Source organism: Oncorhynchus mykiss, chromosome 1 (genome assembly GCF_057628025.1).
Source record: "Oncorhynchus mykiss isolate SJ-2025 chromosome 1, ASM5762802v1, whole genome shotgun sequence".
Taxonomy (NCBI): domain Eukaryota; kingdom Metazoa; phylum Chordata; class Actinopteri; order Salmoniformes; family Salmonidae; genus Oncorhynchus; species Oncorhynchus mykiss.
Genome location: NC_143022.1, coordinates 221912 through 247728, shown reverse-complemented (window position 1 = coordinate 247728; position 25817 = coordinate 221912). Strand labels below are relative to the sequence as shown.

General features: G+C 47.5%; 1 protein-coding gene across 5 annotated transcripts in view; it reads left to right on the top strand.

Moving 5' to 3' along the window:
* LOC110523943 (cyclin-dependent kinase-like 5) overlaps window positions 1–25817 on the top strand; it is a 185318-nt gene that overhangs the window by 12520 nt on the left and 146981 nt on the right. For all 5 annotated transcript variants that reach the window (XR_016489292.1, XR_016489228.1, XM_036980806.2 and 2 more), the window contains exon 3: window positions 1721–1755. Coding sequence is in view for 3 of the 5 variants with exons in the window: in XM_036980806.2 (XP_036836701.2) it covers window positions 1721–1755 (35 nt within the window). In the remaining 2 variants the exon portion in view is untranslated. The remainder of the gene's footprint in view (window positions 1–1720; window positions 1756–25817) is intronic.

The following is a 25817-nucleotide window of genomic DNA, read 5'->3' as shown; positions in this document are numbered from 1 at the left end:
GCCATTCTAACACCTGGATATGTTTATTTTTGAACCATTCCATTGTAGATTTTGCTTTATGTTTTGGATCATTGTCTTGTTGGAAGACAAATCTCCGTCCCAGTCTCAGGTCTTTTGCAGACTCCATCAGGTTTTCTTCCAGAATGGTCCTGTATTTGGCTCCATCCATCTTCCCATCAATTTTAACCATCTTCCTAGTCCCTGCTGAAGAAAAGCAGGCCCAAACCATGATGCTGCCACCACCATGTTTGACAGTGGGGATGGTGTGTTCAGGGTGATGAGCTGTGTTGCTTTTACGCCAAACAACTTTTTGCATTGTTGCCAAAAAGTTCAATTTTGGTTTCATCTGACCGGAGCACCTTCTTCCACATGTTTGGTGTGTCTCCCAGGTGGCTTGTGGCAAACTTTAAACGACACTTTTTATGGATATCTTTAAGAAATGGCTTTCTTCTTGCCACTCTTCCATAATGGCCAGATTTGTGCAATATACGACTGATTGTTGTCCTATGGACAGAGTCTCCCACCTCAGCTGTAGATCTCTGCAGTTCATCCAGAGTGATCATGGGCCTCTTGGCTGCATCTCTGATCAGTCTTCTCCTTGTATGAGCTGAAAGTTTAGAGGGACGACCAGGTCCTTCCATTTCAATATTATCGCTTGCACAGTGCTCCTTGGGATGTTTAAAGCTTGGGAAATCTTTTTGTATCCAAATCAGGATTTAAACTTCCTCACAACAGTATCTCGGACCTGCCTGGTGTGTTCCTTGTTCTTCATGATGCTCTCTGCGCTTTTAACGGACCTCTGAGACTAACTAAATAATTTTGCACGCCCAATTTTTCAGTTTTTGATTTGTTAAACAAGTTTGAAACATCCAATAAATGTCGTTCCACTTCATGATTGTGTCCCACTTGTTGTTGATTCTTCACAAAAAAATACAGTTTTATATCTTTATGTTTGAAGCCTGAAATGTGGCAAAAGGTCGCAAAGTTCAAGGGGGCCGAATACTTTCGCAAGGCACTGTAGGTTTGGCTGCGTTCATGTTGATTAATCAGGGCTGATTGGACAGCAGCACCACATGGTGCCAGGCTGGCTTTGCATCATTCTCTCTCTTTATCAAACAGAGGGCGAGCAAATATTCTCTTGTTCAGGTTGTCCCTGTGCCTGTCTCTCTGGTGCATTCCATTTCTACCGGTGTAGTTAGCTGCAGTTAGCCACAGTGAGGGACTTCCTTCTCCATAATAGAGGAGCCAGACACAGAATGAGCTCTCTCTTCTGAAAGGGGACAGTAGGCAGGAAGGAATCACTGGGCTCATATTTATGGATTCATCTGAAAACTTTGCCAAGGCGTTGCCAAGGCGTAGCTCAGGCTTCATTCATCTGTGTACTGTAAGCACCTCAACACTGAGCTATTAGAACCGGTCCAATGTACTGTCACTGTCTGACCACTTTGCATGGTCAACTTAATAAGCAGTTCTAGGCTCTCTTCTGAACCACGTCTACCGATACGGGCAGACGTCCCGCCATGTTCTACATTCATCCTGTCAGCATTTCATGTGACCAGGCTGTTGGTTGATACTCTCTGTTTATCTGAATAAACTAGCTGCTGAAGGTCATGTTGTTAACAACAAACAGGGAAGCTTTAGGTCAGGAGGTCTACAGTGTTGCTGTGTAAGTTAAAATGGAGTGCCTGATGATATTTTAAAGTACTGCTCTCTCCACCAGGTGCCTATGGAGTGGTCCTGAAGTGCAGACACAAGGTAAGATCTTTCATATAATGACATCAACTATCCTTTTCTGAGACCCATCATTACCACTTCTAAACACTGATGTAGGTAATTAACCTGAACCAAAAAAATATACCAAAATACAGGATGTTTGATTGTTTTAGGCAAGATGGTATTGTATAGGAACAGCAGGGTCGGGATCAGACTGTGTAGCCCTACATGAGCTAGTAGTTAGTAGACAGCAGGGTCAGACTGTGTAGCCCTACATGAGCTAGTAGTTAGTAGACAGCAGGGTCAGACTGTGTAGCCCTACATGAGCTAGTAGTTAGTAGACAGCAGGGTTCGGTCAGGCTATGTAGCCCTACATGAGCTAGTAGTTAGTAGACAGCAGGGTCAGGGTCAGACTGTGTAGTCCTACATGAGCTAGTAGTTAGTAGACAGCAGGGTTCGGTCAGGCTATGTAGCCCTACATGAGCTAGTAGTTAGTAGACAGCAGGGTCAGGGTCAGACTGTGTAGTCCTACATGAGCTAGTAGTTAGTAGACAGCAGGGTTCGGGTCAGACTGTGTAGCCCTACATGAGCTAGTAGTTAGTAGGCAGCAGGGTCAGGGTCAGACTGTGTAGTCCTACATGAGCTAGTAGTTAGTAGACCGCAGGGTTCGGGTCAGACTGTGTAGCCCTACATGAGCTAGTAGTTAGTAGGCAGCAGGGTCAGACTGTGTAGCCCTACATGAGCTAGTAGTTAGTAGGCAGCAGGGTCAGACTGTGTAGCCCTACATGAGCTAGTAGTTAGTAGACAGCAGGGTCAGACTGTGTAGACAGCAGGGTCAGACTGTAGCCCTACATGAGCTAGTAGTTAGTAGACAGCAGGATCAGACTGTGCAGCCCTACATGAGCTAGTAGTTAATAGACAGCAGGGTCAGACTGTGTAGCCCTACATTAACTTGTAGTTAGTAGACAGCAGGGTCAGACTGTGTAGCCCTACATGAGCTAGTAGTTAGTAGACAGCAGGGTCAGACTGTGTAGCCCTTCATGAGTTAGTAGTTAGTAGACAGCAGGGTCAGACTGTGTAGCCCTACATGAGCTAGTAGTTAGTAGACAGCAGGGTCAGACTGTGTAGCCCTTCATGAGTTAGTAGTTAGTAGACAGCAGGGTCAGACTGTGTAGCCCTACATGAGCTAGTAGTTAGTAGACAGCAGGGTCAGACTGTGTAGCCCTACATGAACTAGTAGTTAGTAGACAGCAGGGTTCGGTCAGACTGTGTAGCCCTACATGAACTAGTAGTTAGTAGACAGCAGGGTCAGACTGTGTAGCCCTACATGAGCTAGTAGTTAGTAGACAGCATGGTCGGGGTCAGACTGTGTAGTCATACATGAGCTAGTAGTTAGTAGAGAGCAGGGTTCGGGTCAGACTGTGTAGCCCTACATGAGATAGTAGTTAGTAGGCAGCAGGGTCAGACTGTGTAGCCCTACATGAGCTAGTAGTTAGTAGACAGCAGGGTCAGACTGTGTAGCCCTACATGAACTAGTAGTTAGTAGACAGCAGGGTCAGACTGTGTAGCCCTACATGAGCTAGTAGTTAGTAGACAGCAGGGTCAGACTGTGTAGTCCTACATGAGCTAGTAGTTAGTAGACAGCAGGGTTAGGGTCAGACTGTGTAGCCCTGTGTGAGTAGCCCTGTAGCCCTACATGAGCTAGTAGTTAGTAGGCAGCAGGGTCAGACTGTGTAGTCCTACATGAGCTAGTAGTTAGTAGACAGCAGGGTTAGGGTCAGACTTTGTAGCCCTGTGTGAGTAGCCCTGTAGCCCTACATGAGCTAGTAGTTAGTAGGCAGCAGGGTCAGACTGTGTAGCCCTACATGAGCTAGTAGTTAGTAGACAGCAGGGTCAGACTGTGTAGACAGCAGGGTCAGATTGTGTAGCCCTTAATGAGCTAGTAGTTAGTAGACAGCAGGATCAGACTGTGCAGCCCTACATGAGCTAGTAGTTAGTAGACAGCAGGGTCAGACTGTGTAGCCCTACATGAGCTAGTAGTTAGTAGACAGCAGGGTCAGACTGTGTAGCCCTACATGAGCTAGTAGTTAGTAGACAGCAGGGTCAAACTGTGTAGCCCTACATGAGCTAGTAGTTAGTAGACTGCAGGGTCAGACTGTGTAGCCCTACATGAGCTAGTAGTTAGTAGACAGCAGGTCAGACTGTATAGCCCTACATGAGCTAGTAGTTAGTAGACAGCAGGGTCAGACTGTGTAGTCCTACATTAACTTGTAGTTAGTAGACAGCAGGGTCAGACTGTGTAGCCCTACATGAGCTAGTAGTTAGTAGACAGCAGGGTCAGACTGTGTAGCTCTACATGAACTAGTAGTTAGTAGACAGCAGGATCAGACTGTGTTGCCCTTCATGAGTTAGTAGTTAGTAGACAGCAGGGTCAGACTGTGTAGCCCTACATGAGCTAGTAGTTAGTAGACAGCAGGGTCAGACTGTGTAGCCCTACATGAGCTAGTAGTTAGTAGACAGCAGGGTCAGACTGTGTAGCCCTACATGAACTAGTAGTTAGTAGACAGCAGGGTCAGACTGTGTAGCCCTTCATGAGCTAGTAGTTAGTAGACAGCAGGGTCAGACTGTGTAGCCCTACATGAGCTAGTAGTTAGTAGACTGCAGGGTCAGACTGTGTAGCCCTACATTAACCAGTAGTTAGTAGACAGCAGGGTCAGACTGTGTAGCCCTACATGAACTAGTAGTTAGTAGACAGCAGGGTTCGGTCAGACTGTGTAGCCCTACATGAACTAGTAGTTAGTAGACAGCAGGGTCAGACTGTGTAGCCCAACATTAACTAGTAGTTAGTAGACAGCAGGGTCAGACTGTGTAGCCCTACATGAGCTAGTAGTTAGTAGACAGCATGGTCGGGGTCAGACTGTGTAGTCCTACATGAGCTAGTAGTTAGTAGAGAGCAGGGTTCGGGTCAGACTGTGTAGCCCTACATGAGCTAGTAGTTAGTAGACAGCAGGGTCAGACTGTGTAGCCCTACATGAACTAGTAGTTAGTAGACAGCAGGGTCAGACTGTGTAGCCCTACATGAGCTAGTAGTTAGTAGACAGCAGGGTCAGACTGTGTAGTCCTACATGAGCTAGTAGTTAGTAGACAGCAGGGTTAGGGTCAGACTGTGTAGCCCTACATGAGCTAGTAGTTAGTAGGCAGCAGGGTCAGACTGTGTAGCCCTACATGAGCTAGTAGTTAGTAGACAGCAGGGTCAGACTGTGTAGACAGCAGGGTCAGATTGTGTAGCCCTTAATGAGCTAGTAGTTAGTAGACAGCAGGATCAGACTGTGCAGCCCTACATGAGCTAGTAGTTAGTAGACAGCAGGGTCAGACTGTGTAGCCCTACATGAGCTAGTAGTTAGTAGACAGCAGGGTCAGACTGTGTAGCCCTACATGAACTAGTAGTTAGTAGACAGCAGGGTCAGACTGTGTAGCCCTACATGAGCTAGTAGTTAGTAGACAGCAGGGTCAGACTGTGTAGCCCTACATGAGCTAGTAGTTAGTAGGCAGCAGGGTCAGACTGTGTAGCCCTACATGAGCTAGTAGTTAGTAGACTGCAGGGTCAGACTGTGTAGCCCTACATGAACTAGTAGTTAGTAGACAGCAGGATCAGACTGTGTTGCCCTTCATGAGTTAGTAGTTAGTAGACAGCAGGGTCAGACTGTGTAACCCTACATGAGCTAGTAGTTAGTAGACAGCAGGGTCAGACTGTGTAGCCCTACATGAGCTAGTAGTTAGTAGACTGCAGGGTCAGACTGTGTAGCCCTACATTAACCAGTAGTTAGTAGACAGCAGGGTCAGACTGTGTAGCCCTACATGAGCAAGTAGTTAGTAGACAGCAGGGTCGGGGTCAGACTGTGTAGTCCTACATGAGCTAGTAGTTAGTAGACAGCAGGGTCAGACTGTGTAGCCCTACATGAGCTAGTAGTTAGTAGACAGCATGGTCGGGGTCAGACTGTGTAGTCCTACATGAGCTAGTAGTTAGTAGAGAGCAGGGTTCGGGTCAGACTGTGTAGCCCTACATGAGCTAGTAGTTAGTAGACAGCAGGGTCAGACTGTGTAGCCCTACATGAACTAGTAGTTAGTAGACAGCAGGGTCAGACTGTGTAGCCCTACATGAGCTAGTAGTTAGTAGACAGCAGGGTCAGACTGTGTAGTCCTACATGAGCTAGTAGTTAGTAGACAGCAGGGTTAGGGTCAGACTGTGTAGCCCTACATGAGCTAGTAGTTAGTAGGCAGCAGGGTCAGACTGTGTAGCCCTACATGAGCTAGTAGTTAGTAGACAGCAGGGTCAGACTGTGTAGACAGCAGGGTCAGATTGTGTAGCCCTTAATGAGCTAGTAGTTAGTAGACAGCAGGATCAGACTGTGCAGCCCTACATGAGCTAGTAGTTAGTAGACAGCAGGGTCAGACTGTGTAGCCCTACATGAGCTAGTAGTTAGTAGACAGCAGGGTCAGACTGTGTAGCCCTACATGAACTAGTAGTTAGTAGACAGCAGGGTCAGACTGTGTAGCCCTACATGAGCTAGTAGTTAGTAGACAGCAGGGTCAGACTGTGTAGCCCTACATGAGCTAGTAGTTAGTAGGCAGCAGGGTCAGACTGTGTAGCCCTACATGAGCTAGTAGTTAGTAGACTGCAGGGTCAGACTGTGTAGCCCTACATGAACTAGTAGTTAGTAGACAGCAGGATCAGACTGTGTTGCCCTTCATGAGTTAGTAGTTAGTAGACAGCAGGGTCAGACTGTGTAACCCTACATGAGCTAGTAGTTAGTAGACAGGAGGGTCAGACTGTGTAGCCCTACATGAGCTAGTAGTTAGTAGACTGCAGGGTCAGACTGTGTAGCCCTACATTAACCAGTAGTTAGTAGACAGCAGGGTCAGACTGTGTAGCCCTACATGAGCAAGTAGTTAGTAGACAGCAGGGTCGGGGTCAGACTGTGTAGTCCTACATGAGCTAGTAGTTAGTAGACAGCAGGGTCAGACTGTGTAGCCCTCCATGAGCTAGTAGTTAGTAGGCAGCAGGGTCAGACTGTGTAGCCCTACATGAGCTAGTAGTTAGTAGACTGCAGGGTCAGACTGTGTAGCCCTACATGAGCTAGTAGTTAGTAGACAGCAGGATCAGACTGTGTAGCCCTTCATGAGTTAGTAGTTAGTAGACAGCAGGGTCAGACTGTGTAGCCCTACATGAGCTAGTAGTTAGTAGACAGCAGGGTCAGACTGTGTAGCCCTACATGAGCTAGTAGTTAGTAGACAGCAGGGTCAGACTGTGTAGCCCTACATGAGCTAGTAGTTGGTAGACAGCAGGATCAGACTGTGTAGCCCTTCATGAGTTAGTAGTTAGTAGACAGCAGGGTCAGACTGTGTAGCCCTACATGAGCTAGTAGTTAGTAGACAGCAGGGTCAGACTGTGTAGCCCTACATGAGCTAGTAGTTAGTAGACAGCAGGGTCAGACTGTGTAGCCCTACATGAACTAGTAGTTTGTAGACAGCAGGGTCAGACTGTGTAGCCCTTCATGAGCTAGTAGTTAGTAGACAGCAGGGTCAGACTGTGTAGCCCTACATGAGCTAGTAGTTAGTAGACTGCAGGGTCAGACTGTGTAGCCCTACATTAACTAGTAGTTAGTAGACAGCAGGGTCAGACTGTGTAGCCCTACATGAGCTAGTAGTTAGTAGACAGCAGGGTCGGGGTCAGACTGTGTAGTCCTACATGAGCTAGTAGTTAGTAGACAGCAGGGTCAGACTGTGTAGCCCTCCATGAGCTAGTAGTTAGTAGGCAGCAGGGTCAGACTGTGTAGCCCTACATGAGCTAGTAGTTAGTAGACAGCAGGGTCAGACTGTGTAGCCCTACATGAACTAGTAGTTAGTAGACAGCAGGGTCAGACTGTGTAGCCCTACATTAACTAGTAATTAGTAGACAGCAGGGTCAGACTGTGTAGCCCTACATGAGCTAGTAGTTAGTAGACAGCAGGGTCAAACTGTGTAGCCCTACATGAGCTAGTAGTTAGTAGACTGCAGGGTCAGACTGTGTAGCCCTACATGAACTAGTAGTTAGTAGACAGCAGGGTCAGACTGTGTAGCCCTACATGAACTAGTAGTTAGTAGACAGCAGGGTCAGACTGTGTAGCCCTACATGAGCTAGTAGTTAGTAGACAGCAGGGTCAAACTGTGTAGCCCTACATGAGCTAGTAGTTAGTATACTGCAGGGTCAGACTGTGTAGCCCTACATGAACTAGTAGTTAGTAGACAGCAGGGTCAGACTGTGTAGCCCTACATGAGCTAGTAGTTAGTAGACAGCAGGGTCAGACTGTGTAGCTCTACATGAACTAGTAGTTAGTAGACAGCAGGATCAGACTGTGTTGCCCTTCATGAGTTAGTAGTTAGTAGACAGCAGGGTCAGACTGTGTAGCCCTACATGAGCTAGTAGTTAGTAGACAGCAGGGTCAGACTGTGTACCCCTACATGAGCTAGTAGTTAGTAGACAGCAGGGTCAGACTGTGTAGCCCTACATGAACTAGTAGTTAGTAGACAGCAGGGTCAGACTGTGTAGCCCTTCATGAGCTAGTAGTTAGTAGACAGCAGGGTCAGACTGTGTAGCCCTACATGAGCTAGTAGTTAGTAGACTGCAGGGTCAGACTGTGTAGCCCTACATTAACCAGTAGTTAGTAGACAGCAGGGTCAGACTGTGTAGCCCTACATGAGCTAGTAGTTAGTAGACAGCAGGGTCGGGGTCAGACTGTGTAGTCCTACATGAGATAGTAGTTAGTAGACAGCAGGGTCAGACTGTGTAGCCCTCCATGAGCTAGTAGTTAGTAGGCAGCAGGGTCAGACTGTGTAGCCCTACATGAGCTAGTAGTTAGTAGACAGCAGGGTCAGACTGTGTAGCCCTACATGAACTAGTAGTTAGTAGACAGCAGGGTCAGACTGTGTAGCCCTACATTAACTAGTAATTAGTAGACAGCAGGGTCAGACTGTGTAGCCCTACATGAGCTAGTAGTTAGTAGACAGCAGGGTCAAACTGTGTAGCCCTACATGAGCTAGTAGTTAGTAGACTGCAGGGTCAGACTGTGTAGCCCTACATGAACTAGTAGTTAGTAGACAGCAGGGTCAGACTGTGTAGCCCTACATGAGCTAGTAGTTAGTAGACAGCAGGATCAGACTGTGTAGCCCTTCATGAGTTAGTAGTTAGTAGACAGCTGGGTCAGACTGTGTAGCCCTACATGAGCTAGTAGTTAGTAGACAGCAGGGTCAGACTGTGTAGCCCTACATGAGCTAGTAGTTAGTAGACAGCAGGGTCAGACTGTGTAGCCCTACATGAACTAGTAGTTAGTAGACAGCAGGGTCAGACTGTGTAGCCCTTCATGAGCTAGTAGTTAGTAGACAGCAGGGTCAGACTGTGTAGCCCTACATGAGCTAGTAGTTAGTAGACTGCAGGGTCAGACTGTGTAGCCCTACATTAACTAGTAGTTAGTAGACAGCAGGGTCAGACTGTGTAGCCCTACATGAGCTAGTAGTTAGTAGACAGCAGGGTCGGGGTCAGACTGTGTAGTCCTACATGAGCTAGTAGTTAGTAGACAGCAGAGTTCGGGTCAGACTGTGTAGCCCTACATGAGCTAGTAGTTAGTAGGCAGCAGGGTCAGACTGTGTAGCCCTACATGAGCTAGTAGTTAGTAGACAGCAGGGTCAGACTGTGTAGCCCTACATGAACTAGTAGTTAGTAGACAGCAGGGTCAGACTGTGTAGCCCTACATGAGCTAGTAGTTAGTAGACAGCAGGATCAGACTGTGTAGCCCTTCATGAGTTAGTAGTTAGTAGACAGCAGGGTCAGACTGTGTAGCCCTACATGAGCTAGTAGTTAGTAGACTGCAGGGTCAGACTGTGTAGCCCTACATGAACTAGTAGTTAGTAGACAGCAGGGTCAGACTGTGTAGCCCTACATTAACTAGTAGTTAGTAGACAGCAGGGTCAGACTGTGTAGCCCTACATGAGCTAGTAGTTAGTAGACAGCAGGATCAAACTGTGTAGCCCTTCATGAGTTAGTAGTTAGTAGACAGCAGGGTCAGACTGTGTAGCCCTACATGAGCTAGTAGTTAGTAGACAGCAGGGTCAGACTGTGTAGCCCTACATGAGCTAGTAGTTAGTAGACAGCAGGGTCAGACTGTGTAGCCCTACATGAACTAGTAGTTAGTAGACAGCAGGGTCAGACTGTGTAGCCCTACATGAGCTAGTAGTTAGTAGACTGCAGGGTCAGACTGTGTAGCCCTACATTAACTAGTAGTTAGTAGACAGCAGGGTCAGACTGTGTAGCCCTACATGAGCTAGTAGTTAGTAGACAGCAGGGTCGGGGTCAGACTGTGTAGTCCTACATGAGCTAGTAGTTAGTAGACAGCAGAGTTCGGGTCAGACTGTGTAGCCCTACATGAGCTAGTAGTTAGTAGGCAGCAGGGTCAGACTGTGTAGCCCTACATGAACTAGTAGTTAGTAGACAGCAGGGTCAGACTGTGTAGCCCTTCATGAGCTAGTAGTTAGTAGACAGCAGGGTCAGACTGTGTAGCCCTTCATGAGCTAGTAGTTAGTAGACAGCAGGGTCAGACTGTGTAGCCCTACATGACCTAGTAGTTAGTAGACTGCAGGGTCAGACTGTGTAGCCCTACATTAACTAGTAGTTAGTAGACAGCAGGGTCAGACTGTGTAGCCCTACATGAGCTAGTAGTTAGTAGACAGCAGAATTCGGGTCAGACTGTGTAGCCCTACATGAGCTAGTAGTTAGTAGACAGCAGGGTCAGACTGTGTAGCCCTACATGAGCTAGTAGTTAGTAGACAGCAGGGTCAGACTGTGTAGCCCTACATTAACTAGTAGTTAGTAGACAGCAGGGTCAGACTGTGTAGCCCTACATGAGCTAGTAGTTAGTAGACAGCAGGGTCGGGGTCAGACTGTGTAGTCCTACATGAGCTAGTAGTTAGTAGACAGCTGGGTCAGACTGTGTAGCCCTACATGAGCTAGTAGTTAGTAGGCAGCAGGGTCAGACTGTGTAGCCCTACATGAGCTAGTAGTTAGTAGACAGCAGGGTCAGACGGTGTAGCCCTACATTAACTAGTAGTTAGTAGACAGCAGGGTCAGACTGTGTAGCCCTACATTAACTAGTAATTAGTAGACAGCAGGGTCAGACTGTGTAGCCCTACATGAGCTAGTAGTTAGTAGACAGCAGGGTCAAACTGTGTAGCCCTACATGAGCTAGTAGTTAGTAGACTGCAGGGTCAGACTGTGTAGCCCTACATGAACTAGTAGTTAGTAGACAGCAGGGTCAGACTGTGTAGCCCTACATGAACTAGTAGTTAGTAGGCAGCAGGGTCAGACTGTGTAGCTCTACATGAACTAGTAGTTAGTAGACAGCAGGATCAGACTGTGTAGCCCTTCATGAGTTAGTAGTTAGTAGACAGCAGGGTCAGACTGTGTAGCCCTACATGAGCTAGTAGTTAGTAGACAGCAGGGTCAGACTGTGTAGCCCTACATGAACTAGTAGTTAGTAGACAGCAGGGTCAGACTGTGTAGCCCTACATGAGCTAGTAGTTAGTAGACTGCAGGGTCAGACTGTGTAGCCCTACATGAGCTAGTAGTTAGTAGACAGCAGGGTCGGGGTCAGACTGTGTAGTCCTACATGAGCTAGTAGTTAGTAGACAGCAGAGTTCGGGTCAGACTGTGTAGCCCTACATGAGCTAGTAGTTAGTAGACAGCAGGGTCAGACTGTGTAGCCCTACATGAACTAGTAGTTAGTAGACAGCAGGGTCAGACTGTGTAGCCCTACATGAGCTAGTAGTTAGTAGACTGCAGGGTCAGACTGTGTAGCCCTACATGAACTAGTAGTTAGTAGACAGCAGGGTCAGACTGTGTAGCCCTACATTAACTAGTAGTTAGTAGACAGCAGGGTCAGACTGTGTAGCCCTACATGAGCTAGTAGTTAGTAGACAGCAGGGTCAGACTGTATAGCCCTACATTAACTAGTAGTTAGTAGACAGCAGGGTCAGACTGTGTAGCCCTACATGAGCTAGTAGTTAGTAGGCAGCAGGGTCAGACTGTGTAGTCCTACATGAGCTAGTAGTTAGTAAACAGCAGGGTCAGACTGTGTAGTCCTACATGAGCTAGTAGTTAGTAGACAGCAGGGTCGGGGTCAGACTGTGTAGTCCTACATGAGCTAGTAGTTAGTAGACAGCAGGGTTCGGGTCAGACTGTGTAGTCCTACATGAGCTAGTAGTTAGTAGACAGCAGGGTCAGACTGTGTAGCCCTATATGAACTAGTAGTTAGTAGACAGCAGGGTCAGACTGTGTAGCCCTACATGAGCTAGTAGTTAGTAGACAGCAGGGTCAAACTGTGTAGCCCTACATGAGCTAGTAGTTAGTAGACTGCAGGGTCAGACTGTGTAGCCCTACATGAACTAGTAGTTAGTAGACAGCAGGGTCAGACTGTGTAGCCCTTCATGAGCTAGTAGTTAGGTGACAGCAGGGTCAGACTGTGTAGCCCTACATGAGCTAGTAGTTAGTAGACAGCAGGGTCAGACTGTATAGCCCTACATTAACTAGTAGTTAGTAGACAGCAGGGTAGGACTGTGTAGCCCTACATGAGCTAGTAGTTAGTAGGCAGCAGGGTCAGACTGTGTAGTCCTACATGAGCTAGTAGTTAGTAAACAGCAGGGTCAGACTGTGTAGTCCTACATGAGCTAGTAGTTAGTAGACAGCATGGTCGGGGTCAGACTGTGTAGTCCTACATGAGCTAGTAGTTAGTAGACAGCAGGGTCAGACTGTGTAGCCCTATATGAACTAGTAGTTAGTAGACAGCAGGGTCAGACTGTGTAGCCCTACATGAGCTAGTAGTTAGTAGACAGCAGGGTCAGACTGTGTAGCCCTACATGAACTAGTAGTTAGTAGACAGCAGGGTCAGACTGTGTAGTCCTACATGAACTAGTAGTTAGTAGACAGCATTGTCAGACTGTGTAGCCCTACATGAACTAGTAGTTAGTAGACAGCAGGGTCAGACTGTGTAGCCCTTCATGAGCTAGTAGTTAGGTGACAGCAGGGGCAGACTGTGTAGCCCTACATGAAGTAGTAGTTAGTAGACAGCAGGGTCGGGGTCCGACTGTGTAGCCCTACATGAGCTAGTAATTAGTAGACAGCAGGGTCAGACTGTGTAGCCCTACATGAGCTAGTAGTTAGTAGACAGCAGGGTCAGACTGTGTAGCCATACATGAAGTAGTAGTTAGTAGACAGCAGGGTCGGGGTCCGACTGTGTAGCCCTACATGAGCTAGTAGTTAGTTGGCAGCAGGGTCAGACTGTGTAGCCCTACATGAGCTAGTCGTTAGTAGACAGCAGGGTCAGACTGTGTAGCCCTACATGAACTAGTAGTTAGTAGACAGCAGGGTCAGACTGTGTAGCCCTACATGAACTAGTAGTTAGTAGACAGCAGGGTCAGACTGTGTAGCCCTACATGAGCTAGTAGTTAGTAGACAGCATGGTCGGGGTCAGACTGTGTAGTCCTACATGAGCTAGTAGTTAGTAGACAGCAGGGTCAGACTGTGTAGCCCTATATGAACTAGTAGTTAGTAGACAGCAGGGTCAGACTGTGTAGCCCTACATGAGCTAGTAGTTAGTAGACAGCAGGGTCAGACTGTGTAGCCCTACATGAACTAGTAGTTAGTAGACAGCAGGGTCAGACTGTGTAGCCCTACATGAAGTAGTAGTTAGTAGACAGCAGGGTCGGGGTCCGACTGTGTAGCCCTACATGAGCTAGTAATTAGTAGACAGCAGGGTCAGACTGTGTAGCCCTACATGAGCTAGTAGTTAGTAGACAGCAGGGTCAGACTGTGTAGCCATACATGAAGTAGTAGTTAGTAGACAGCAGGGTCGGGGTCCGACTGTGTAGCCCTACATGAGCTAGTAGTTAGTTGGCAGCAGGGTCAGACTGTGTAGCCCTACATGAGCTAGTAGTTAGTAGACAGCAGGGTCAGACTGTGTAGCCCTACATGAACTAGTAGTTAGTAGACAGCAGGGTCAGACTGTGTAGCCCTACATGAACTAGTAGTTAGTAGACAGCAGGGTCAGACTGTGTAGCCCTACATGAGCTAGTAGTTAGTAGACAGCAGGGTCAGACTGTGTAGTCCTACATGAGCTAGTAGTTTGTAAACAGCAGGGTCAGACTCTGTAGCCCTACATGAGCTACTAGTTAGTAGACAGCAGGGTCGGGGTCAGACTGTGTAGACAGCAGGGTCAGATTGTGTAGCCCTTAATGAGCTAGTAGTTAGTAGACAGCAGGGTCAGACTGTGTAGACAGCAGGGTCAGATTGTGTAGCCCTTAATGAGCTAGTAGTTAGTAGACAGCAGGATCAGACTGTGCAGCCCTACATGAGCTAGTAGTTAGTAGACAGCAGGGTCAGACTGTGTAGCCCTACATGAGCTAGTAGTTAGTAGACAGCAGGGTCAGACTGTGTAGCCCTACATTAACTTGTAGTTCGTAGACAGCAGGGTCAGACTGTGTAGCCCTACATGAGCTAGTAGTTAGTAGACAGCAGGGTCAGACTGTGTAGCTCTACATGAACTAGTAGTTAGTAGACAGCAGGATCAGACTGTGTAGCCCTTCATGAGTTAGTAGTTAGTAGACAGCAGGGTCAGACTGTGTAGCCCTACATGAGCTAGTAGTTAGTAGACAGCAGGGTCAGACTGTGTAGCCCTACATGAGCTAGTAGTTAGTAGACAGCAGGGTCAGACTGTGTAGCCCTACATGAGCTAGTAGTTAGTAGACAGCAAGGTCGGGGTCAGACTGTGTAGTCCTACATGAGCTAGTAGTTAGTAGACAGCAGAGTTCGGGTCAGACTGTGTAGCCCTACATGAGCTAGTAGTTAGGTGACAGCAGGGGCAGACTGTGTAGCCCTACATGAGCTAGTAGTTAGTAGACAGCAGGTTCAGACTGTGTAGCCCTACATGAAGTATTAGTTAGTAGACAGCAGAGTCGGGGTCAGACTGTGTAGTCCTACATGAGCTAGTAGTTAGTAGACAGCAGAGTTCGGGTCAGACTGTGTAGCCCTACATGAGCTAGTAGTTAGGTGACAGCAGGGGCAGGCTGTGTAGCCCTACATGAGCTAGTAGTTAGGTGACAGCAGGTTCAGACTGTGTAGCCCTTCATGAGCTAGTAGTTAGTAGACAGCAGGATCAGACTGTGTAGCCCTACATGAGCTAGTAGTTAGTTGGCAGCAGGGTCAGACTGTGTAGCCCTACATGAGCTAGTAATTAGTAGACAGCAGGGTCAGACTGTGTAGCCCTACATGAGCTAGTAGTTAGTAGACAGCAGGGTTCGGTCAGACTGTGTAGCCCTACATTAAGTAGTAGTTAGTAGACAGCAGGGTTAGACTGTGTAGCCCTACATGAACTAGTAGTTAGTAGACAGCAGGGTCAGACTGTGTAGCCCTACATGAGCTAGTAGTTAGTAGACAGCAGGGTCAGACTGTGTAGCCCTACATGAAGTAGTAGTTAGTAGACAGCAGGGTCGGGGTCCGACTGTGTAGCCCTACATGAGCTAGTAGTTAGTTGGCAGCAGGGTCAGACTGTGTAGCCCTACATGAGCTAGTAGTTAGTAGACAGCAGGGTCAGACTGTGTAGCCCTACATGAGCTAGTAGTTAGTAGACAGCAGGGTCAGACTGTGTAGCCCTACATGAACTAGTAGTTAGTAGACAGCAGGGTCAGACTGTGTAGCCCTACATGAACTAGTAGTTAGTAGACAGCAGGGTCAGACTGTGTAGCCCTACATGAGCTAGTAGTTAGTAGACAGCAGGGTCAGACTGTGTAGTCCTACATGAGCTAGTAGTTAGTAAACAGCAGGGTCAGACTCTGTAGCCCTACATGAGCTAGTAGTTAGTAGACAGCAGGGTCAGACTGTGTAGCCCTACATGAGCTAGTAGTTAGTAGACAGCAGGGTCAGACTGTGTAGCCCTACATGAACTAGTAGTTAGTAGACAGCAGGGTCAGACTGTGTAGCCCTACATGAGCTAGTAGTTAGTAGACTGCAGGGTCAGACTGTGTAGCCCTACATTAACTAGTAGTTAGTAGACAGCAGGGTCAGACTGTGTAGCCCTACATGAGCTAGTAGTTAGTAGACAGCAGGGTCGGGGTCAGACTGTGTAGTCCTACATGAGCTAGTAGTTAGTAGACAGCAGAGTTCGGGTCAGACTGTGTAGCCCTACATGAGCTAGTAGTTAGTAGGCAGCAGGGTCAGACTGTGTAGCCCTACATGAACTAGTAGTTAGTAGACAGCAGGGTCAGACTGTGTAGCCCTACATGAACTAGTAGTTATTAGACAGCAGGGTCAGACTGTGTAGCCCTACATGAACTAGTAGTTAGTAGACAGCAGGATCAGACTGTGTAGCCCTTCATGAGTTAGTAGTTAGTAGACAGCAGGGTCAGACTGTGTAGCCCTACATGAGCTAGTAGTTAGTAGACAGCAGGGTCAGACTGTGTAGCCCTACATGAGCTAGTAGTTAGTAGACAGCAGGGTCAGACTGTGTAGCCCTTCATGAGCTAGTAGTTAGTAGACAGCAGGGTCAGACTGTGTAGCCCTTCATGAGCTAGTAGTTAGTAGACAGCAGGGTCGGACTGTGTAGCCCTACATGAGCTAGTAGTTAGTAGACTGCAGGGTCAGACTGTGTAGCCCTACATTAACTAGTAGTTAGTAGACAGCAGGGTCAGACTGTGTAGCCCTACATGAGCTAGTAGTTAGTAGACAGCAGGGTCGGGGTCAGACTGTGTAGTCCTACATGAGCTAGTAGTTAGTAGACAGCAGGGTCAGACTGTGTAGCCCTACATGAGCTAGTAGTTAGTAGACAGCAGGGTCAGACTGTGTAGCCCTTCATGAGCTAGTAGTTAGTAGACAGCAGGGTCAGACTGTGTAGCCCTACATGAGCTAGTAGTTAGTAGACTGCAGGGTCAGACTGTGTAGCCCTACATTAACTAGTAGTTAGTAGACTGCAGGGTCAGACTGTGTAGCCCTACATGAGCTAGTAGTTAGTAGACAGCAGGGTCGGGGTCAGACTGTGTAGTCCTACATGAGCTAGTAGTTAGTAGACAGCAGGGTCAGACTGTGTAGCCCGACATGAGCTAGTAGTTAGTAGGCAGCAGGGTCAGACTGTGTAGCCCTACATGAGCTAGTAGTTAGTAGACAGCAGGGTCAGACTGTGTAGCCCTACATGAACTAGTAGTTAGTAGACAGCAGGGTCAGACTGTGTAGCCCTACATGAGCTAGTAGTTAGTAGACTGCAGGGTCAGACTGTGTAGCCCTACATTAACTAGTAGTTAGTAGACAGCAGGGTCAGACTGTGTAGCCCTACATGAGCTAGTAGTTAGTAGACAGCAGGGTCGGGGTCAGACTGTGTAGTCCTACATGAGCTAGTAGTTAGTAGACAGCAGAGTTCGGGTCAGACTGTGTAGCCCTACATGAGCTAGTAGTTAGTAGGCAGCAGGGTCAGACTGTGTAGCCCTACATGAACTAGTAGTTAGTAGACAGCAGGGTCAGACTGTGTAGCCCTACATGAACTAGTAGTTATTAGACAGCAGGGTCAGACTGTGTAGCCCTACATGAACTAGTAGTTAGTAGACAGCAGGGTCAGACTGTGTAGCCCTTCATGAGCTAGTAGTTAGTAGACAGCAGGGTCAGACTGTGTAGCCCTTCATGAGCTAGTAGTTAGTAGACAGCAGGGTCAGACTGTGTAGCCCTACATGAGCTAGTAGTTAGTAGACTGCAGGGTCAGACTGTGTAGCCCTACATTAACTAGTAGTTAGTAGACAGCTTGGTCAGACTGTGTAGTCCTACATGAGCTAGTAGTTAGTAGGCAGCAGGGTCGGGGTCAGACTGTGTAGTCCTACATGAGCTAGTAGTTAGTAGACAGCAGGGTCAGACTGTGTAGCCCTACATGAGCTAGTAGTTAGTAGACAGCAGGGTCAGACTGTGTAGCCCTTCATGAGCTAGTAGTTAGTAGACAGCAGGGTCAGACTGTGTAGCCCTACATGAGCTAGTAGTTAGTAGACTGCAGGGTCAGACTGTGTAGCCCTACATTAACTAGTAGTTAGTAGACAGCAGGGTCAGACTGTGTAGCCCTACATGAGCTAGTAGTTAGTAGACAGCAGGGTCGGGGTCAGACTGTGTAGTCCTACATGAGCTAGTAGTTAGTAGACAGCAGGGTCAGACTGTGTAGCCCGACATGAGCTAGTAGTAGTAGGCAGCAGGGTCAGACTGTGTAGCCCTACATGAGCTAGTAGTTAGTAGACAGCAGGGTCAGACTGTGTAGCCCTACATGAACTAGTAGTTAGTAGACAGCAGGGTCAGACTGTGTAGCCCTACATTAACTAGTAATTAGTAGACAGCAGGGTCAGACTGTGTAGCCCTACATGAGCTAGTAGTTAGTAGACAGCAGGGCCAAACTGTGTAGCCCTACATGAGCTAGTAGTTAGTAGACTGCAGGGTCAAACTGTGTAGCCCTACATGAACTAGTAGTTAGTAGACAGCAGGGTCAGACTGTGTAGCCCTACATGAACTAGTAGTTAGTAGACAGCAGGGTCAGACTGTGTAGCCCTACATGAGCTAGTAGTTAGTAGGCAGCAGGGTCAGACTGTGTAGCTCTACATGAACTAGTAGTTAGTAGACAGCAGGGTTGGGGTCAGACTGTGTAGCCCCTCATGAGTTAGTAGTTAGTAGACAGCAGGGTCAGACTGTGTAGTCCTACATGAACTAGTAGTTAGTAGACAGCAGGGTCGGGGTCAGACTGTGTAGCCCTTCATGAGTTAGTAGTTAGTAGACAGCAGGGTCAGACTGTGTAGCCCTACATGAGCTAGTAGTTAGTAGACTGCAGGGTCAGACTGTGTAGCCCTACATTAACTAGTAGTTAGTAGACAGCAGGGTCAGACTGTATAGCCCTACATTAACTAGTAGTTAGTAGACAGCAGGGTCAGACTGTATAGCCCTACATTAACTAGTAATTAGTAGACAGCAGGGTCAGACTGTGTAGCCCTACATGAGCTAGTAGTTAGTAGGCAGCAGGGTCAGACTGTGTAGTCCTACATGAGCTAGTAGTTAGTAAACAGCAGGGTCAGACTGTGTAGTCCTAAATGAGCTAGTAGTTAGTAGACAGCAGGGTCGGGGTCAGACTGTGTAGTCCTACATGAACTAGTAGTTAGTAGACAGCAGGGTCAGACTGTGTAGCCCTACATGAGCTAGTAGTTAGTAGACAGCAGGGTCGGGGTCAGACTGTGTAGTCCTACATGAGCTAGTAGTTAGTAGACAGCAGGGTCAGACTGTGTAGCCCGACATGAGCTAGTAGTTAGTAGGCAGCAGGGTCAGACTGTGTAGCCCTACATGAGCTAGTAGTTAGTAGACAGCAGGGTCAGACTGTGTAGCCCTACATGAACTAGTAGTTAGTAGACAGCAGGGTCAGACTGTGTAGCCCTACATTAACTAGTAATTAGTAGACAGCAGGGTCAGACTGTGTAGCCCTACATGAGCTAGTAGTTAGTAGACAGCAGGGCCAAACTGTGTAGCCCTACATGAGCTAGTAGTTAGTAGACTGCAGGGTCAAACTGTGTAGCCCTACATGAACTAGTAGTTAGTAGACAGCAGGGTCAGACTGTGTAGCCCTACATGAACTAGTAGTTAGTAGACAGCAGGGTCAGACTTTGTAGCCCTACATGAGCTAGTAGTTAGTAGGCAGCAGGGTCAGACTGTGTAGCTCTACATGAACTAGTAGTTAGTAGACAGCAGGATCACACTGTGTAGCCCTTCATGAGTTAGTAGTTAGTAGACAGCAGGGTCAGACTGTGTAGCCCTACATGAGCTAGTAGTTAGTAGACAGCAGGGTCAGACTGTGTAGCCCTACATGAACTAGTAGTTAGTAGACAGCAGGGTCAGACTGTGTAGCCCTACATGAGCTAGTAGTTAGTAGACAGCAGGGTCAGACTGTGTAGTCCTACATGAACTAGTAATTAGTAGACAGCAGGGTCGGGGTCAGACTGTGTAGCCCCTCATGAGTTAGTAGTTAGTAGACAGCAGGGTCAGACTGTGTAGTCCTACATGAACTAGTAGTTAGTAGACAGCAGGGTCGGGGTCAGACTGTGTAGCCCTTCATGAGTTAGTAGTTAGTAGACAGCAGGGTCAGACTGTGTAGCCCTACATGAGCTAGTAGTTAGTAGACTGCAGGGTCAGACTGTGTAGCCCTACATGAGCTAGTAGTTAGTAGACTGCAGGGTCAGACTGTGTAGCCCTACATGAACTAGTAGTCAGTAGACAGCAGGGTCAGACTGTGTAGCCCTACATTAACTAGTAGTTAGTAGACAGCAGGGTCAGACTGTGTTGCCCTACATGAGCTAGTAGTTAGTAGACAGCAGGGTCAGACTGTATAGCCCTACATTAACTAGTAGTTAGTAGACAGCAGGGTCAGACTGTGTAGCCCTACATGAACTAGTAATTAGTAGACAGCAGGGTCAGACTGTGTAGCCCTACATGAGCTAGTAGTTAGTAGGCAGCAGGGTCAGACTGTGTAGTCCTACATGAGCTAGTAGTTAGTAAACAGCAGGGTCAGACTGTGTAGTCCTAAATGAGCTAGTAGTTAGTAGACAGCAGGGTCGGGGTCAGACTGTGTAGTCCTACATGAACTAGTAGTTAGTAGACAGCATTGTCAGACTGTGTAGCCCTACATGAACTAGTAGTTAGTAGACAGCATTGTCAGACTGTGTAGCCCTACATGAACTAGTAGTTAGTAGACAGCAGGGTTCGGTCAGACTGTGTAGCCCTACATGAGCTAGTAGTTAGTTGGCAGCAGGGTCAGACTGTGTAGCCCTACATGAAGTAATAGTTAGTAGACAGCAGGGTCAGACTGTGTAGTCCTACATGAACTAGTAGTTAGTAGACAGCATTGTCAGACTGTGTAGCCCTACATGAACTAGTAGTTAGTAGACAGCAGTGCCAAACTGTGTAGCCCTACATGAGCTAGTAGTTAGTAGACTGCAGGGTCAAACTGTGTAGCCCTACATGAACTAGTAGTTAGTAGACAGCAGGGTCAGACTGTGTAGCCCTACATGAACTAGTAGTTAGTAGACAGCAGGGTCAGACTGTGTAGCCCTACATGAGCTAGTAGTTAGTAGGCAGCAGGGTCAGACTGTGTAGCTCTACATGAACTAGTAGTTAGTAGACAGCAGGGTTGGGGTCAGACTGTGTAGCCCCTCATGAGTTAGTAGTTAGTAGACAGCAGGGTCAGACTGTGTAGTCCTACATGAACTAGTAGTTAGTAGACAGCAGGGTCGGGGTCAGACTGTGTAGCCCTTCATGAGTTAGTAGTTAGTAGACAGCAGGGTCAGACTGTGTAGCCCTACATGAGCTAGTAGTTAGTAGACTGCAGGGTCAGACTGTGTAGCCCTACATTAACTAGTAGTTAGTAGACAGCAGGGTCAGACTGTATAGCCCTACATTAACTAGTAGTTAGTAGACAGCAGGGTCAGACTGTATAGCCCTACATTAACTAGTAATTAGTAGACAGCAGGGTCAGACTGTGTAGCCCTACATGAGCTAGTAGTTAGTAGGCAGCAGGGTCAGACTGTGTAGTCCTACATGAGCTAGTAGTTAGTAAACAGCAGGGTCAGACTGTGTAGTCCTAAATGAGCTAGTAGTTAGTAGACAGCAGGGTCGGGGTCAGACTGTGTAGTCCTACATGAACTAGTAGTTAGTAGACAGCAGGGTCAGACTGTGTAGCCCTACATGAGCTAGTAGTTAGTAGACAGCAGGGTCGGGGTCAGACTGTGTAGTCCTACATGAGCTAGTAGTTAGTAGACAGCAGGGTCAGACTGTGTAGCCCGAAATGAGCTAGTAGTTAGTAGGCAGCAGGGTCAGACTGTGTAGCCCTACATGAGCTAGTAGTTAGTAGACAGCAGGGTCAGACTGTGTAGCCCTACATGAACTAGTAGTTAGTAGACAGCAGGGTCAGACTGTGTAGCCCTACATTAACTAGTAATTAGTAGACAGCAGGGTCAGACTGTGTAGCCCTACATGAGCTAGTAGTTAGTAGACAGCAGGGCCAAACTGTGTAGCCCTACATGAGCTAGTAGTTGGTAGACTGCAGGGTCAAACTGTGTAGCCCTACATGAACTAGTAGTTAGTAGACAGCAGGGTCAGACTGTGTAGCCCTACATGAACTAGTAGTTAGTAGACAGCAGGGTCAGACTGTGTAGCCCTACATGAGCTAGTAGTTAGTAGGCAGCAGGGTCAGACTGTGTAGCTCTACATGAACTAGTAGTTAGTAGACAGCAGGATCAGACTGTGTAGCCCTTCATGAGTTAGTAGTTAGTAGACAGCAGGGTCAGACTGTGTAGCCCTACATGAGCTAGTAGTTAGTAGACTGCAGGGTCAGACTGTGTAGCCCTACATGAACTAGTAGTTAGTAGACAGCAGGGTCAGACTTTGTAGCCCTACATGAGCTAGTAGTTAGTAGACAGCAGGGTCAGACTGTGTAGTCCTACATGAACTAGTAATTAGTAGACAGCAGGGTCGGGGTCAGACTGTGTAGCCCCTCATGAGTTAGTAGTTAGTAGACAGCAGGGTCAGACTGTGTAGTCCTACATGAACTAGTAGTTAGTAGACAGCAGGGTCGGGGTCAGACTGTGTAGCCCTTCATGAGTTAGTAGTTAGTAGACAGCAGGGTCAGACTGTGTAGCCCTACATGAGCTAGTAGTTAGTAGACTGCAGGGTCAGACTGTGTAGCCCTACATGAGCTAGTAGTTAGTAGACTGCAGGGTCAGACTGTGTAGCCCTACATGAACTAGTAGTTAGTAGACAGCAGGGTCAGACTGTGTAGCCCTACATTAACTAGTAGTTAGTAGACAGCAGGGTCAGACTGTGTTGCCCTACATGAGCTAGTAGTTAGTAGACAGCAGGGTCAGACTGTATAGCCCTACATTAACTAGTAGTTAGTAGACAGCAGGGTCAGACTGTGTAGCCCTACATGAACTAGTAATTAGTAGACAGCAGGGTCAGACTGTGTAGCCCTACATGAGCTAGTAGTTAGTAGGCAGCAGGGTCAGACTGTGTAGTCCTACATGAGCTAGTAGTTAGTAAACAGCAGGGTCAGACTGTGTAGTCCTAAATGAGCTAGTAGTTAGTAGACAGCAGGGTCGGGGTCAGACTGTGTAGTCCTACATGAACTAGTAGTTAGTAGACAGCATTGTCAGACTGTGTAGCCCTACATGAACTAGTAGTTAGTAGACAGCATTGTCAGACTGTGTAGCCCTACATGAACTAGTAGTTAGTAGACAGCAGGGTTCGGTCAGACTGTGTAGCCCTACATGAGCTAGTAGTTAGTTGGCAGCAGGGTCAGACTGTGTAGCCCTACATGAAGTAATAGTTAGTAGACAGCAGGGTCAGACTGTGTAGTCCTACATGAACTAGTAGTTAGTAGACAGCATTGTCAGACTGTGTAGCCCTACATGAACTAGTAGTTAGTAAACAGCAGGGTCAGACTGTGTAGCCCTACATGAACTAGTAGTTAGTAGACAGCAGGGTCAGACTGTGTAGTCCTACATGAACTAGTAGTTAGTAGACAGCATTGTCAGACTGTGTAGCCCTACATGAACTAGTAGTTAGTAGACAGCAGGGTCAGACTGTGTAGCCCTTCATGAGCTAGTAGTTAGGTGACAGCAGGGGCAGACTGTGTAGCCCTACATGAGCTAGTAGTTAGTAGACAGCAGGTTCAGACTGTGTAGCCCTACATGAGCTAGTAGTTAGTAGACAGCAGGGTCAGACTGTGTAGCCCTACATGAACTAGTAGTTAGTGGACAGCAGGGTCAGACTGTGTAGCCCTACATGAACTAGTAGTTAGTAGACAGCAGGGTCAGACTGTGTAGCCCTACATGAACTAGTAGTTAGTAGACAGCAGGGTCAGACTGTGTAGCCCTACATGAGCTAGTAGTTAGTAGACAGCAGGGTCAGACTGTGTAGCCCTACATGAACTAGTAGTTAGTAGACAGCAGGGTCAGACTGTGTAGCCCTACATGAGCTAGTAGTTACTAGACAGCAGGGTCAGACTGTGTAGCCCTACATGAACTAGTAATTAGTAGACAGCAGGGTCAGACTGTGTAGCCCTACATGAGCTAGTAGTTAGTAGACTGCAGGGTCAAACTGTGTAGCCCTACATGAACTAGTAGTTAGTAGACAGCAGGGTCAGACTGTGTAGCCATACATGAGCTAGTAGTTAGTAGACAGCAGGGTCAGACTGTATAGCCCTACATTAACTAGTAGTTAGTAGACAGCAGGGTCAGACTGTGTAGCCCTACATGAGCTAGTAGTTAGTAGGCAGCAGGGTCAGACTGTGTAGTCCTACATGAGCTAGTAGTTAGTAACCAGCAGGGTCAGACTGTGTAGTCCTACATGAGCTAGTAGTTAGTAGACAGCAGGGTCAGACTGTGTAGCCCTACATGAAGTAGTAGTTAGTAGACAGCAGGGTCAGACTGTGTAGCCCTACATGAGCTAGTAGTTAGTAGACAGCAGGGTCAGACTGTGTAGCCCTACATGAGCTAGTAGTTAGTTGGCAGCAGGGTCAGACTGTGTAGCCCTACATGAGCTAGTAATTAGTAGACAGCAGGGTCAGACTGTGTAGCCCTACATGAGCTAGTAGTTAGTAGACAGCAGGGTCAGACTGTGTAGCCCTACATGAACTAGTAGTTAGTAGACAGCAGGGTCAGACTGTGTAGCCCTACATGAGCTAGTAATTAGTAGACAGCAGGGTCAGACTGTGTAGCCCTACATGAGTTAGTAGTTAGTAGGCAGCAGGGTCAGACTGTGTAGCTCTACATGAACTAGTAGTTAGTAGACAGCAGGATCAGACTGTGTAGCCCTTCATGAGTTAGTAGTTAGTAGACAGCAGGGTCAGACTGTGTAGCCCTACATGAGCTAGTAGTTAGTAGACTGCAGGGTCAGACTGTGTAGCCCTACATGAACTAGTAGTTAGTAGACAGCAGGGTCAGACTTTGTAGCCCTACATGAGCTAGTAGTTAGTAGACAGCAGGGTCAGACTGTGTAGTCCTACATGAACTAGTAATTAGTAGACAGCAGGGTCGGGGTCAGACTGTGTAGCCCCTCATGAGTTAGTAGTTAGTAGACAGCAGGGTCAGACTGTGTAGTCCTACATGAACTAGTAGTTAGTAGACAGCAGGGTCGGGGTCAGACTGTGTAGCCCTTCATGAGTTAGTAGTTAGTAGACAGCAGGGTCAGACTGTGTAGCCCTACATGAGCTAGTAGTTAGTAGACTGCAGGGTCAGACTGTGTAGCCCTACATGAGCTAGTAGTTAGTAGACTGCAGGGTCAGACTGTGTAGCCCTACATGAACTAGTAGTTAGTAGACAGCAGGGTCAGACTGTGTAGCCCTACATTAACTAGTAGTTAGTAGACAGCAGGGTCAGACTGTGTTGCCCTACATGAGCTAGTAGTTAGTAGACAGCAGGGTCAGACTGTATAGCCCTACATTAACTAGTAGTTAGTAGACAGCAGGGTCAGACTGTGTAGCCCTACATGAACTAGTAATTAGTAGACAGCAGGGTCAGACTGTGTAGCCCTACATGAGCTAGTAGTTAGTAGGCAGCAGGGTCAGACTGTGTAGTCCTACATGAGCTAGTAGTTAGTAAACAGCAGGGTCAGACTGTGTAGTCCTAAATGAGCTAGTAGTTAGTAGACAGCAGGGTCGGGGTCAGACTGTGTAGTCCTACATGAACTAGTAGTTAGTAGACAGCATTGTCAGACTGTGTAGCCCTACATGAACTAGTAGTTAGTAGACAGCATTGTCAGACTGTGTAGCCCTACATGAACTAGTAGTTAGTAGACAGCAGGGTTCGGTCAGACTGTGTAGCCCTACATGAGCTAGTAGTTAGTTGGCAGCAGGGTCAGACTGTGTAGCCCTACATGAAGTAATAGTTAGTAGACAGCAGGGTCAGACTGTGTAGTCCTACATGAACTAGTAGTTAGTAGACAGCATTGTCAGACTGTGTAGCCCTACATG